This window comes from Sinocyclocheilus anshuiensis, unplaced genomic scaffold, assembly GCF_001515605.1.
Source record: "Sinocyclocheilus anshuiensis isolate Anshui unplaced genomic scaffold, SAMN03320099.WGS_v1.1 scaffold335, whole genome shotgun sequence".
In the NCBI taxonomy this organism is placed as follows: Eukaryota; Metazoa; Chordata; class Actinopteri; order Cypriniformes; family Cyprinidae; genus Sinocyclocheilus; species Sinocyclocheilus anshuiensis.
The window spans coordinates 2013916-2029166 of NW_015548239.1; the positions used below are offsets into that span (position 1 = coordinate 2013916).

At 37.1% G+C, this 15251-nt stretch overlaps 2 protein-coding genes across 2 annotated transcripts in view; one reads left to right on the forward strand and one right to left on the reverse strand.

The window, feature by feature from the left end:
- Nucleotides 1-2766, reverse strand: part of LOC107654897 (zinc finger protein Rlf-like) — a 13155-nt gene extending 10389 nt beyond the window's left edge. The window contains exon 1 of the mRNA XM_016442210.1: nt 2478-2766. Coding sequence (XP_016297696.1) covers nt 2478-2672 — 195 coding nt within the window. The 5' untranslated portion in view covers nt 2673-2766. The remainder of the gene's footprint in view (nt 1-2477) is intronic.
- A 1998-nt stretch (nt 2767-4764) lies between these two features.
- LOC107654898 (aftiphilin-like) lies at nt 4765-15192 on the forward strand. The gene is made up of 9 exons (XM_016442211.1): nt 4765-4944; nt 8992-10417; nt 10567-10736; nt 11032-11152; nt 11340-11396; nt 11548-11646; nt 11804-11834; nt 14425-14545; nt 14711-15192. Exons 2-9 carry the CDS (start codon nt 9032-9034, stop codon nt 14841-14843), a joined length of 2118 nt encoding a protein of 705 aa, XP_016297697.1. The 5' UTR covers nt 4765-4944; nt 8992-9031; the 3' UTR covers nt 14844-15192.
- The last annotated feature ends 59 nt before the right edge of the window (nt 15193-15251 follow it).

Genomic DNA, 15251 nt, shown 5'->3' on the forward strand with positions numbered 1-15251 from the left:
ATAGGGCTGCACGATAAATCGCATGCGATTATTTAACGCGCATCTTGTCAGTAAAGCCGGTTCTGTAATCAGCTGTAAATCTCCATCACCTGCGGGCTTTCACATTGAGCAGCATTAACTACACAGAGCCATTGTTCACTGACGAGCTGCGCAAAACCACATTCATATTCGCACAATTTTTTGCGCAGCTCGTCAGTGAACAACGGCTCTGTGTAGTTAATGCTGCTCAATGTGAAAGCCCGCAGGTGATGGAGATTTACAGCTGATTACAGAACCGGCTTTACTGACAAGATGCGCGTTAAATAATCGCATGCGATTTATCGTGCAGCCCTATTCCCAACGGGATACTGTTGTCCCATTGGGATGTGCTTGTTACAACCAAATTACAAGTGCAGCACCAACACTGAAAGACAAGCATTATGGTGTTATGGAGACATAAAAATTGTCTTCGTATAATTTATGTGTGTTGTCACAAATAACAGTTATTAATCTTTAACAATGATGGGATGTACAATGCATAATAATTTTAACAAAGTTACATTGCAAAAAAATGTCCTTAATAAAAATACAAAATGAAAAGAGGCCCCACACTTAACATTCCTGAAAAAGTTGACATTTCTTTTTAGAATTTATATAGGGATCAGAGACCTCTCAGACCAGATTGTTTGTGCTAAACAAAGTTCGTTTCAGGAGTCTGAAAGCAGTTCGCATTGAATTGTGATATACATGCAAATATTCCAAACTTTCAAGGACCACTTTAAAATGAATCAAACAGAGGCCAGTTCGGTGGTAGTATGGTTTGTTTATAACACAAATTGGAACACAGCGCACTCTCTTATTTCACTTAAGCATTATATCAAACAATTCTGCTGTTACTGTACAATATTAACAATGACACATGGTGGAGCTTCTATGAATATGACAGAACAAGGAGCATATACACTAATGTTAAAAAGTTTAGGGTCATTAAATGTTTCAAGTCTCTTATGCTCACCAAGGCTGATCATAAGACAGTAAAATAGCAATATTGTAACAATTTAAAATAACTGTTTACTATTCTAATATTTTTAAATTTAAAGTAATTTATTCCTGTGATGGCCAATCTGAATTTTCAGCAGCCATTACTGCAGTCTTCAGTGCCACAAGATCCTTCAGAAATCATTCTAATATGCTGATTTGGCACACAGAAACATTTACCATCAGTGTTGAAAACAGTTGTGCTGCTTACCATTTTTGTGTTTTTCAGGATTCTTTGATAAATATAAGAATATAATTTATTGAATTTATTTGAAATAGAATTTTTTTGTAACAGTGTAAATGTCTTTACTGTAACTTTTGATCAATTTAATGTGCCTTGCTGAATAATACTCATTTCTTTCAAAATTAAAAATTATTGCTTACCCCAAACTTTGGAATGATAGAGTAAAAAAACTATTGTACTATTTCAGTCAATTGCAACTCAGTGTGCTTCCTTAAGCAGACAAAATGAAGGCTTGAGGGTTCAACAAGACTGTGATGAAATTTACAGTACAGTAGATTTAAAAAAATATGATTAATCTCTTTTGTAGTAAAAAGTAATAATAGGGCTAAAATTTGTCTCTAAATATATGTATTATGTGTAGCTGAATTAAACCAATAATGTTTTAGTGTGGACAAAAATTTTACTGAACACAAACAAGTACTGTTCACTGGCTGTTAACTTTGACAGGAAGTACAATTACTCTAACATTAAAAACAGCCCTAATCATCATCAATACTATATAACAATTATACTCAAGGTGGGCTGGTTCCACAAAAACAACATGGTGTGAATGGAAATTCAACCCAATCATAACTAAAAAATAGATCTGAGTGTGAATGCAAAGAGAACTGGGTCTCTTAAAATGGGTCTGAGTTTGGACTCACGCACGCAAACACTCCCAAGGTTGATTAGAAGTGACACGTGACAGAGTGGCATCAAAGTTAGTAGAGACCAAGTACACGCATGAGATAAACACAACCGAGCCCCACCCCACTAACGCGCTGGACCCCGTACAAGATATACCTGTTTCAATAATGCATGGAAATACAGTTCCAAACAGGCCGTCTGAGCCGAATCACGAATATGTGATTTTACAGACCACAGATACACAATTGTAAACTCAAGCTTATATCCACCGCATAAACTGAGGGCAACGGGAAGCCGTGCAACACGCTATACAGTATCAGCTAGCTACCACAACCAGCTTACTACTTGAAATTGCCAACTTAAAGCTTGCAACGTCTCAAAATTTGCTGGTTATCGGGCGTGCATGCCAACACAATTGGTTAGTGATAGTTTTGCATTTGAATGGCTCACTAAACGGCCCACACGTTGAGATAACATCCACGCATGCGGACACAACTTGCATCTTGGTTCAGCTAACGCGAGCCAACACAGCTCTGAAACGTTGCATATAAACAATTCGCATGCATGCTGCGTTTTCGGCGGCGCGTACCTCGCAGAAGTTATTGCAATACTCCGTGGATGATTCTTCAGAAAGGTCTTCCTGCCGAAGCGCGGCTTCGAGTTGCTGAAAGGTGGCTTGCATACCCTCCATGGCGAAAAATGTGTCCTCGTCGAGCAGAAGGCTCTGTCGGCCCCTCAAGTCGAGCTCCGCTTCTGCGTTCTCATCCGCCATGTTCACTGGCATCCACGGCGCGTACGCACACGTGCAGTCATGTGATGGTGAAGGGCCTCCTGCTCCAGGTGGGACTGAAGAGAGGGACTCCCTCTGCAACGTTTACTCTCACACAACACGTTGACACCCCCACCTGTATTTTTTTTTTATAAATACAGGTGGATTACTACAGAAGGAGGTGTTTTTTATTAAAAAGGATGGCTTGAAATAGACTAAATATCTCAAGCAAATTCTCAAAAATGAGCAATGTAGTGATTTTCTGTTAATTTGTGATTTTAGATGGCTTCTATCTATCTATATATCTATCTATCTACTAGGCTACTACTGCTACTAGGCTACTACTTATAAAATGGTCATCAAAATAAAAACAGCATGTGCGATTTTGATTTGTTTAGTAGTAAATCCTCTAAAACATAATTTTCTTTTACCCAGAATGAGTGAATTTAGTAGGCGCTAGAAAGTTTGAGGCCAAATGTTTGTTAGTTAATTATAATATATTTAAGTAATAATACATATATTTGTTCTTTTTATTATTATTTTATTATTTATTTATTTATTTATCTTATGAGTAATGTGGTAGAGAAAAGTCTTCTGTGTCTTGCAAAAATAAAAATGATCAGGAAGGCAGCGTTCCAGGAGTCAAAATAAGAATTTATTGGACAAAGCAACAAAGCCGAGATGACAGCAGCCCCATCTGAACTGCTTCTATTCAGAACAATTATCAGTCTTTTTTTTCTTATCCGTTGCTGACCAATGATTTGTATAGCTCAGTTTTTTTTTCACCCCTCCCGCTTTCCACTTTTAAATATCACTCCCCTTTCTTTATTCTAATTGTGGAGTTTAGCCAGTTGGTGTATTTTTAAATTCATTCATATACTATGACTCATTCATTTCATATACTAAACTGACAGCGGTTTAATAAAATTTTACTTTCAACATTGGTACAATATGAAAGTAAATCATGATACATAAATCATGTATCATTGGTGCAACCCTTCCTTCTCTCCAAGAACTGTACTCATCCAGAGTGAGCAAAAGGGCTGGCAAAATCACTATGGACCCCTCACATCCAGCACACTCCCTCTTTGAACTGTTGCCATCTGGTCGACGCTACAGAGCTCTGAGCACCAGAAAGACCAGACACAGGAACAGTTTCTTCCCTCAGGCCATCCATCTCATGACACCTGACAATAACTGTGGAACACACACTATTTATTCACTCATACACTTATTTATCTAACACACATACTCAGTCTACATTTCAATTTGCACATAATATACCTGTACATACAACTGTCTATTGTTATATACCTGTACATACAATTGTCGATTTGTATATTTTTATTCCTTATTGTTCTATTTTTTATTTTTTTATCTGTGTTTTTTTGTTCTGTCACTGTCATTCTGTTACACTGTGGAAGCTTCTGTCACGAAAACAAATTCCTCGTATGTGTAAACATACCTGGCAATAAAGCTCATTCTGATTCTGATTCTGAACATCCCCATCACCTATCTGTTGTTGTGTGGAAATCACCTTAAATCACAGTTACTGTCAAGTAGACTTTCATAATAGCCCAAACTACTTCTAGACTTGTTTATTATACATTAGAGAAAAATATTCCATCATTAACAGGGTTTACAATTTTGAGCAATATAACAAACAAAAAAAACCGGGTTATACACAAAATTAATATTATATTTCTGGTGATTTATATTTGTTCAAAATGATTTTACAACAATGAGATGCATTTTTGACAGGCAAAAAATAGTCCTACCATTTTAACGGGGGCTATAGGGTATCCCCATGCATTAATGCACATGCATTAACTAGTTAATTTTCATGGTAAGCTCATAATAATAAAACATAAAAACATACTTTCTGTTTTCTTTTTCTTTTTTTTAAGTTATGGGACACAACACTTTGGGGTTAAGTCCAGATATTCGCTATGACTTACATATACGAGTCTGTATTATTCTTTTATAACAAAGGAATTTTTTTTTTAGTTAGTTTTTTTTAACAACATATTTATTGTTCTCTCGTGTCGGGTTGCACCTGCTCCGTACCGACAGGGGTCGGTAGATCACTGAATGTGATCTGGCAGAGTGATAATAAAGGTCTGGCTCTCCGGTTGCATGTTGTTGGACACGGAACTCCTGATGAGCGTAGAAACTGGCAGTGCGAGCCGGTTTAACTTCACCTAGACAAGACGAGACGAGACGATACTTGTCCTCTCGCTGAACAGGTTCAGTGGCCGCCATGATCATCCATAGCGGATAAGTGAAGGTAAGTATAAAGTGCTGCATTCGCTGTTGTCACACCACTTAGATCGCAGGACATGAGCGTCTCATAAACAATTCTATGACAACGTCGATGGTATTACTTACTTTATTATTACTCTTGTAGCTTAGTCCTGATAAATGATATTCTGAGGTGGATTAGAAACCACACCGGCTGATGACAGACTCGTGCCATATTGCAAGAACCGATGTGACAGCTCGCGCAAAAACACTTCCTCTAGTCGAGTGCACGTTAAAGGAATATTTTATCTAAAAATGAAAGCTTTGTCATATTTCTTTTCACACTCATTGTTTCAAACCTGTATGACTTTCATGGAATACATAAGCTGAATGTCAAGGCAGAATGTCAGTCTCAGTCCATTCACTGGCATTGTATCAAAAGATGCGATGAACCTAAATAGTGGCTGTCAGGTTGTCATTTTTTTACCTTTATTGAATTCCCCCCCTATCTGATTAACAGCTCTTTTTGTGTTCCACAGAAGAAAAACACTTTTTAATATATAACCTATGCAATTTTAAAAATCCATATTTAATGTTTATTTATAATGTTATTTATTATATAATGTTTATTTCTCTGTATTTAGTAACAGGAGGGCAAAAGACACCTGATTTGCATTATTGTAGTATCTAGATATCAGTTGTCTACCCTGTAGCATTACCCAGGAGTCTTGTCATTGGCAGTACATTTATAAACAGTCACTTATGCATTGCCTAATTTGTCTTCTGCTCATACATATTTCAGTCAAAACACTTCTTGGGTTACTCCCGTATGGCACAGTCCTACAATTATATTGCTAAAATTATATGGATAATCTAATGAATGGTTTTGGCTATTCCAGTGATTTTTGTGAGGACAATTGTTACTGCTACAGCATATAATACCATTCTGGAGAATTGTGTGCTTTTAATGTTGTTGCAACCAGTTTGAAGAGTCCATAAAGAAATGATTGTCTTGTGTGGAAGAACTTACCTTCAGGCTGGAATTGACTACACAAGTTGACAAGTAGGCAGGTTTCACAGATAGTGTATGATCGCATAGTGTATGATAGAATTAAGTCCAGTTTAAGGATTTCAGACATGTTTGATATTTTGAGCGGATTTTAGAACACATGTCGTAGTGCATGTCATGCATATAGCAACAAGGTATGTGTTTTTCTATGTGAGTTTTATGATGTTTAGTGCATGATGCCCAGTTTTTCTCTGTAACCATTTAAGTCAGCAAGTGTATAATGAGTGGCTCAGATTTTAAAAGTCGTGCAAAGTATTCCAGACTTTACTATTAAGGTCTGTTTTCACTGGAATTACTGTAAAAAGAACAAACAAAAAAAAGTTTAAAAAATAAATTAATAAAGTAGGATTCCCACTGTCATGGACAACCTTGATTTTCAGATTTCAGTCATGGGTATTAATGATTTCTTAACCATTATTAAAAAAGTCATAACAAATTCTACAGTGAATGTAATTGTTTACTATTTATGTAAGAAATTATTTTTTGTGAGAACGTTCTATCATCCTATGGAACGTTCTAAAAATGACTGAAAAAGTCCTGGAAATTCATTGGTCTTGGGACCCTGTATTAGGTTCATACTTCGAATGACTTTTTGAACATCCTTATTTTCAGCATAAACTTAAATGTTTCTGTTTCAAACAAGCATAGACTAGTTAATCACAGGTATGACCACTTCAGCTGTCTTTCATGGGGGTAGAAAAATACCCTCTAAACTAGTTTTGTGAATTGTGCTGGACAATACTATTCTAGATGTTTTCAATCGAAAGTTATTTTTAATGTTGGATTAGGCTAAATCTTGTTTCTTAATGTTTGGAATTCTAAATGGATGAAGTTTTTGTCCTTCAGTGTTTGGTCTCCGGCTCTGAGTCTGTGCTGTTTGTCTGAGGGCACAAAGGAAGTGGATTGGGTTTCCTCATCAGTTTACACTCCCTTCAAAGAGGACATATCAACGTTTACACAGTGTGCATGTGTATATGAGCGTGTCTGTTTGCATGAGGCAAACTAAGTACTCTAGTATGTGGGCTAGTAGGCAAAATATTTCAAATCATAAGTGTCCAAATTCACATCAGTGTAGGCTACTTGTGTGCTTGTGTAACTGACTTCTTGGGAGATTTGCACAGTCGTTTTCCAGAATCAAAGAGCATCTGTGCAATTTACTTTTAGTTATGAGTGAGCAGAAAAACATGACGTCTCACACACAAACACACACACTCAAACCGCAGTATATGCTATTGTTCAAAAGTTTGGGGTCAGTAAGATTGATTTATTTTTTTAGTTATTTGAGTTTTTTTGTTTTGTTTATTGGGAAAGAAATTAATGCTTTCATTCAGCAAGGATGAATTAAATTGATCAAAAGTGATGGCAAAATATTCGAATTATTTATTTTTCAAACAACTGTATCTATTCATCAAAGAGCCCTGAAAAAATGTATCAAAGTTTCCACAAAAATATTAAGCAAAACAAGTGTTTTAAAATTTGATAATAAGAAATATTTCTTGAGCACCAAATCAGCATATTCTGAAGGATCATGTGGCATTGAAGACTGGAGTAAAGACTGCTGAAAATTAATCTTTGCCATCACAAAAAATAAATAACATTTAAAAAAAAAATATTCAAATAGAAAATAGTTTTAAAATTGTAATTATATTTCACAATATTTCTGTGCTTTTGATCAAATAAATGTATTCTCTTTGAGCATATGAGACTTATGGGCCTCAAATGTTTGAATGGTAGTGTATAGAATGTAGGTTACTGTGTGACCTAATTTAGTTTTTCCTCAAGTCAGATTACTAACAGTGTCCATTAGATCATCATGCCTCATCCATGATGCTGATACAGGCCTTTGTCATTGGAACTGTTATGTAAAACAGAACAAAAGAAGGCAAAAGGAGTTGGCAACTGACCTCTCAACTGTTTGAAACACTAATAGTGTTTCGGTGCTCACTGAAATGTAATTAAGGGGCATTGCATTGATATTGATACATCATTAATATCAGTGCTTGGTCTCTGAGAGGTTAATGTGCTACAAGTGTTTTTTTGAGTTCTAGAATTGTTATCCAGCTGTCACCTGATTATAGTTTTGTTTAAACTGAGTGTAGATCAGCTAACTGTGTAAAACAGTACAGATTTTTGCAACTTGCTTTCACTTTCACAATGGTGACTGTTAGAAACTTTCATAAACAAGGAAACATGAACCTACTTGAAACTAATGTAAAGTGAATTTGCATATGACCACTATTATTGATTTTCCTCATTGCACCACCGTTGTACTTTACACCAGGTTTATGAGTCTGCAGACAATCGGTTAAATATTAGTAGCTGTATACTTTAAACATCATGTGAGACCTGTCAGATCCTTTGAGGTTTGAGGACTTGTCAATAATTGCAAGTTATGTTAGCGCCGATCGCTTCGTGGCCAGTGTGCCGACATACAGCGTCATTGCACTTCGGGCGTCCCGAGTTCGAGTCCCGGTTCGTGGACCTTTCCCGATCCCGTCCCCCTCTGTCTCTCTCTCCCACTTCGCTTCCTGTCAGCTCTACACTGTCCTATCATAATGAAGGCAAAAACGCCAAAAATAAATCTTTAAACAAAAGCAATAATTGCAAGTCATTTCACTGCTCATGCACAAGCTAAAAAGTGTTGTTACTCTTTGCAGCTTAGCCGTGCCCTAGATTTAGCCCATGAAAGAGGGGTCACATCTAAAGTGCTGGTAAATAATGAATGGGCTGCGCTCTGATCCAGCAGTGCTGACTACTTTAGCCTGAAGCCTTTCACATGTTTTTTTTACTTTTGTATTATTCCTGCTTTTAGTGCTCAGTCATAAACTATACTACAAGACCTAACTGCCAAGCAGTGCACTATTATAAGTATTAAATATGTAGTAAATTCAGATGAGGAAAAGAAACATGATGCTAATTGAAAAGAGTTGATAGTTAAAGTAATTTTAATTTTAAATTCATGTCTCAACATTCTCAAGTTTTCTGTAATTGTCTTTCTGTCTTATTTTATTTATTTTTCTCTAGGGGTGTGTGTGCATGTGGCCACAGGTGGCGCAAGAGGACCATGGAGCCCGATGTCATCCATCTGTACTCTTCCTCTCCTCCTCCACTGGATGAGGCTGGAGAGGAAGAAGAGGAGGATGAGTTTGGTGAGTTCGGGGGTTTCGATGGTAGAGGGATGTCCTCCAGTTTCTGCTTCTCAGAGCTCAACACGCCCACAACTTTCAACCAATCAAACGCACTGGAGGACTCCCCACCTGACCTGTACATCAAATCCGTGCAGAACGTCACTGTATCGGGGAGTGGATGGGATAACGAGAGAAAAATGGTAGGAGAATCAATCAGCGGTGTCAAGAAAACAGAGAAGGAATCGTCTGACATTCTCACAAATGGCATGACGTCCTTCAACCTACAGATGGAGCTCTCTGCCGAATATGGTCAGAACTCTCCCTCGATACTTCCCGATGTCCAAAACAGCAGCACGGGTGATGGACACAGCCTCAGAAATGGCTACAGTGGGTCTTCAAATTCAGAGCAGGACAGAGCTCTTTCCACCTGCTTACAAAGCACAGACACTGAGGAAAGCTCTGGACTAGACGGCAGTGTAGCTGATGTGTTAGACAGAAACCAGTTAATTAACCAAATGGACAACCTGTCAGACTCGAAAAATCACTTATTGCTTAAAGAAGAATCTGAACCTGGAGAGACAGAAACCATACTGGAGTTATGTGGTGTCTCCCAGTCATTTACTTCCTGTAGAGATACGCAGGAGGCTGAAGGTGAGCAGGACCAAATGAAGAACTTTGTTGTATGTGGTGACGCAGGCTGTCTAGACAGGTCTGCAGACTGTGTTGACATAACCGAAACAGAGAGGACCCCCTCATTGGATGTGGATGTAATCTCTGACATACAGCTGAATGGAAACACAAGGGAAATTCATGGATCATCTGTAAAGGGAGAGGTGGAAGTAGATGAGGAGGTTGAGACACCCATAGACTCCACAGCTGACGAGGATTTCGGAGATTTAAGAGATGCAACTCAGGGTTCCGCAGACTTCAGCCGAACTGAATCTATAACCCAGGAAGGATTTCCTGAATTTGTCACTGCAAGGTCCAGGTGCTCTACAGATGATGAGTTTGGTGACATGGACACCATGAAGGACTTCAAGGATGACAATGAGCTGGCTGAGGAAGCAGTGGATGATGAAGTAGCTTTTTGTTCAGAGTTGCCTCCTAGTGACAGTTTTGCCGACTTTAGTTTAGCTCCGTTTGGAGGTGTGGTGATGGGAGGGGAGGACAGCTGGGCTGCATTTGGACCACCTGAAGCCACTGAAGAGGGTCAGGATTCATGGGCCACATTTGGGGATGAACAGAGTACTTACCTGGGTAAAGAAGAACAAGATGTTGAGACTTCAGTAGCACCCTCTAGCGACAACCCCCAGAGTAGCACTGTGAGTTGTTAGATGTTAATCACGGTGACATACTTTTGTTAAAATGAATTGCAGTCCATTAATGGGTTTTAGTCTGACTAAAATCAAACATTTAAAATGTATGAAAGAAGTTTAGATGAACTGCAACCTGTGTTTTGTGTCCCTCGCAGGCTGATTTCAGCTGCAAAATACAGCATCTCTTCAGAACCGCCTTCCCGTCAGACTTCCGTCCTGAGGTTAGCGGGGTCACTGAGGTCTTGCCCCTCCACAAATTCCTACAGGCTCAGGAGCAAAGGATTACAAGCAGCTCTTTTGCACAGGAGTCAGAGTCTCATCTTGGGTACAATCTTCTCAACTGTCAGGATTCATAGGCTGAATTTGCTTTCAAATGCAATGCAATTCAGTTGACTTTATATCTCACAGTTGTGACTTTATTTGTTATAATTGCGACTTCACATCTCACAATGTGACTTTCTTATTTTAAACTTCATCTCACAATTATCTGCTTTATTTTTTAGCCTGAGGTGGCGTCCATAAATAGACTAGTGTTTAAATATATCCTGTGTGTTTAGTTTGTCTATAGTTTCAGAGAAAGAACTCAGGGTATGAAGGTCTTGGTTCTTTTATTTCTGCAGGAATGCATTGGCCATGTGGCGCCACCTTCAGGACATCCTCGGCACTCATGGTCTTAAGTACAAGTGGGCTGGTTCCCATAGCAACAGAATACTTCTGGATTGCCTAGGAATCAGGAATATTGTGAGTTCTTGAATGTACATACCTCACAGACATGCAATATTGTTAATTACAAGTGCTTCTTAGATGTGACATATATTGCTAGTTAGTGTACACTAAACCCAGACAGTCACAGAATTTAGAGCTGTTTTTTTTAAACTATTACTATTATTGATTTTACTTTTTCACTGTCTTCTTATTCCTCTCGTAGTTGTTCACTGGAGATAAGAAACAGCCAATGATCGTGCCTATGTTTGCTGCTGGACTGGTAAATGAAATCCTAAACTCCAAAAATATACACTGCCATTCAAAAGTTTGTGGGCAGGATGATTTTTTTTGAAAGAACAATTAAAAAAAAAATTTTATATATATTTTTATATATGTTTTGTTTTCACCAAACATCTGTCCCTTCTTCTTAGGGAATGCTGGAACCCACCAAAGAGTCTCAAAAATCTCCAGCCTCCCCTGCACTTTCCCCTTCTGCTCCTGTGGAGAGTGGAACTATTCTATGCACTCAGGTGAAAAGTGCAGACATACACATAGATGTATAGATGCAGATATATTAGTGATATAATCATCAGTCTTTAGATTTGTTGTATTTTTTGGACTCTCTCACTCTTAAGTTGGTTGAAAAAGTACTTTGAATTCTTTCTAACTCCATATGTTATCCTGCAGGTGGCATCCTCTTTGGCCATTAGTATTGACGGTATGTCTTTTCGCCGTGCCTCCTTCTCTAGAGTTCAAGAAAAAGCCACTCGCCACTCACGGCAGAAATCCTACTCCTGATGCTGCCTCGCTTATCCCTGTCTGAGCACTTCCTTCATCTCTCACGACACACTTTTCTTCTCTCCATTTTTCAAACTTCCTGTCCCTTCACAATTCACACACCACTTAGGAAAGTTTCTCTCCTGGTACTTGTTTTATCAGTGTTAATTTGAGAAGTAGCCATCAAAATCTTGTTTATAATCCTTTCTTCTTGAAACACTATTTAGTCAGCAAAGATATAAATCCATTCATCTTAGTTTCCCTTTTAAATGTTTATTTGTGTTTATATCTTGCCTCTCTCCCGTCTTGTTTACTGTTAAAGTCCAGACCCATGTCACTATGCTGTCCACACACAGAGAGGCTGAAATATACTACCTCAGACTATAAGTATGCAGCTTCAACTGTGATTTATTACCTTGCCATTATATGCAAGATTTCAGATAAAGAGAATTATACCCATTATCAAGTATGTTCTCAGTTGTGTTGTCAAAAATACAACCAAATTGGTCCCTGTGCACCAGCTACTGTCTCAGGTTTGACTAAAAAAGAGATTGCAAATCTTTTTTGGAATAGCTGAGCTGACCTTATTGCTGGTGCTTACTTGAAGCCATTGCACAGCTTGCCTTGGCTAAAATTAAAGGGGAAACACCACCACATTTTCAAAGATTTACATACAGATGCTACAACAAATTGAGATGCTATTTTAAAATTGTGAAGGTTTAATTATGTAGTCATTTACAGTCAATGTAAATGTATAATTTTGTTTTCCTTCTGATAAAAGCAAAACCTTTTCTTTACTGTCTCAAAAGCCACTGTGACCGGCAGTGAAACATTCGTTGGTGCACTTTTTTGACCAACTTAACTTGCATACTGTGATATACCGCAAATGTTATGGGTTCAATACAAGTTCAAGCAACAGAAATTGCAGCATAATGTTGATTACCACAGAAAAAAATTTTGGCTTGTCCTTTCTTTTTCTTATTTTTTGCTTAAAAAAACGTTTACAGTTTATTATGGCTGTATTTTTTAAAGCATTGTGTATTTTAAGACTTTCTCCCAGTGCAGTTGCCTTGATGTTTTGCTTTTTATTGAGGAACGAGTCAATTATTTTTAGTGATAATCAGCATTATGCCACAAATGTTGTCAAGCTTTAATGAAGAAATCCAGAAATTTTCTTTAACCAAAATTATTGACCTTGATTTCTTTTTCTGGATAGTAATTTTTTTCCACTTAGGTTGCACCAAATTGTTATTAAATATGTCAATAAATATATTATACTACAGTATGACTATAGTTTCTCTATTCTGTTCATGGCTTGCTTTCATTTCCTGTCTTATTCTCTTTACTTTTTCTTGCCCTGTTGCTCCTAATACAAATTTCCTGGTGATGATCTGCTGTTATAAACGTACATTACTGTTCAGAAGTTTGGGGTTGGTAAGTTTTTTTTTTGTTTTGTTTGTTTTTTATTATTTAAAGAAAATGCAGTAAACACCATTCAAAGTAACTGTTCCTATTTTAAAATATTAAAAAATGTAATTTATTTCTGTGAGTAAGCTGAATTTTCAGCAGCCATTGTGATCCTTCAGAAATCATTCTAATATGCTGATTTGGTGTTCAAGAATATTTTCTTAATATCAATGCTAAAAACAGCTTAATATTTTTGTGGAAACCATGATACATTTTTTCAGGATTCTTTGATAATAGAAAGTTCAACTACATTTATTTAAAATAGAAATCCTTTGTAACTATGTAGAAGTCTTTACTGTCTCTTTTAAACAATTGAATGCATCCATGCCGAATAAAAAATCATACTGACCCAAAACCTTTGAATGGTAGTGCTTATAATATTGTTAATATATTGTGGGTACGCTTAACTACTAACTACCCTTACTACCCTCTATGTCCTGCTGTCATTGCTGCTGCTCTCATGTGAAGCACTAGATGGTGGAATGTCAAAGCTAAATTTGGACTATTTTGGCCCTGTGGAAGAATGTAGCTCAGATAGTGAAACTGACACTCCACTACCAGGTTAGAACAGAAAGGGTTTGTCTCAGAGAAGTGAGTGGTTTGCTGTGAAACCTTCTTTCCTTCCTGTTCCCATGTGTCTGTGATTTTGAAATCAGTCTTTAGTGAAGCTTGTCATCTTTAGCATTTGTTCGTAGTCTAGTGTTCTGTCCTTGGCTTCCTCTCTCTGCACTTTCTTACAGTATCTGCCTCTGTGAGTATCTCTTTTTTTCTTCTTCCTTTAAATCTAATACACTATTGAGTGATTTGCCTCTGTGTTTCTGAAAAATTATCTTAAAGGTGAAAATTATCTTAAAAGTGTTTCTGTGATCCTGTTTACATAGTTTCACTGTATTTACTGTCATGATGAACTGTAAGTTTTAAGCATGACAAGGAAATGAAAACAATGTGTCTGCGTATTTGTCTTTTTGCTTACCATGTATGTTTTTAAAAATACATTTATTTATTTATTTAGTTTAACAGTGGCATATATATATATATATATATATATATTTCTGTTTATTTAGGTGTTGATCCAGAGATATATGAACTGACTACAGCTAAAATGGAGAACACCAGTGGTCGCAACATTGCAGATGCATTTACAAAACTTATGGAGTCTATGGAGAAAACCAGAACAACGGCCAGGTTAGACATGTGCATGCATGAATACATACACTTTTAATATGCCTTAACATGATGAGCACAACTACATGGCTACTTTACAGCTAAAGAGCTTTAGAAAGATCAAAATAGGGTGTGACTCTGCTGCAATTACTGAGAAAATGCTCATTCTTTCTGTGTGTTTGACAGGAAACCAGAAAGAGATGAAAAGATAAGCGAAGAAGCAGCAAAGGTCATCTCTCTTCTCCCTGACCTGTCCTTCATGCAGGCCAGGGTCCTAATGTTCCCCTCCATCCTAACTCCAGCAGCCAATCACATATAACCGAACATGGCATCAGTCAATCACCTTGCGGCCTCATCATTCATTGACAGTTCCAAAAACAGCTCAAGTCACTGTTTGTTCCATTAAAAAAAAAAAACAGTTCTTCACTTCCACAGTTGTTAATTTTTTTTAAAACTGGATTGAATTGTCCTGGAATATGTGAAAATGTCCCTGATGATTTATCTTTAGCAGTAAAGACACTTCATCTTTTATATACACAGTATTTAGAATAGCATATTCACCTTTTATGTATGATATATGACTTGTTTGTTATGGTTTTAATTTTGCGTGCTGTTTGTGACAATGGGAGTTATTTTCAATGAGGTGAAATGCAGAATTGCACATTTTACTACTTGAAATATATATATATATATATATATATATATATATATATATATATATATATAA

What these genes read in the sequence shown, in the direction of transcription:
- LOC107654898 (XM_016442211.1), top strand. Translation starts at nt 9,032, where the DNA reads ATGGAGCCCGATGTCATCCATCTGTACTCTTCCTCTCCTCCTCCACTG. An exon ending in GAACTATTCTATGCACTCAG is followed by an intron (nt 11,647 to 11,803) that starts GTGAAAAGTGCA and finishes GTTATCCTGCAG; the next exon opens with GTGGCATCCTCTTTGGCCAT. An exon ending in TTTGGCCATTAGTATTGACG is followed by an intron (nt 11,835 to 14,424) that starts GTATGTCTTTTC and finishes CTGTTTATTTAG; the next exon opens with GTGTTGATCCAGAGATATAT.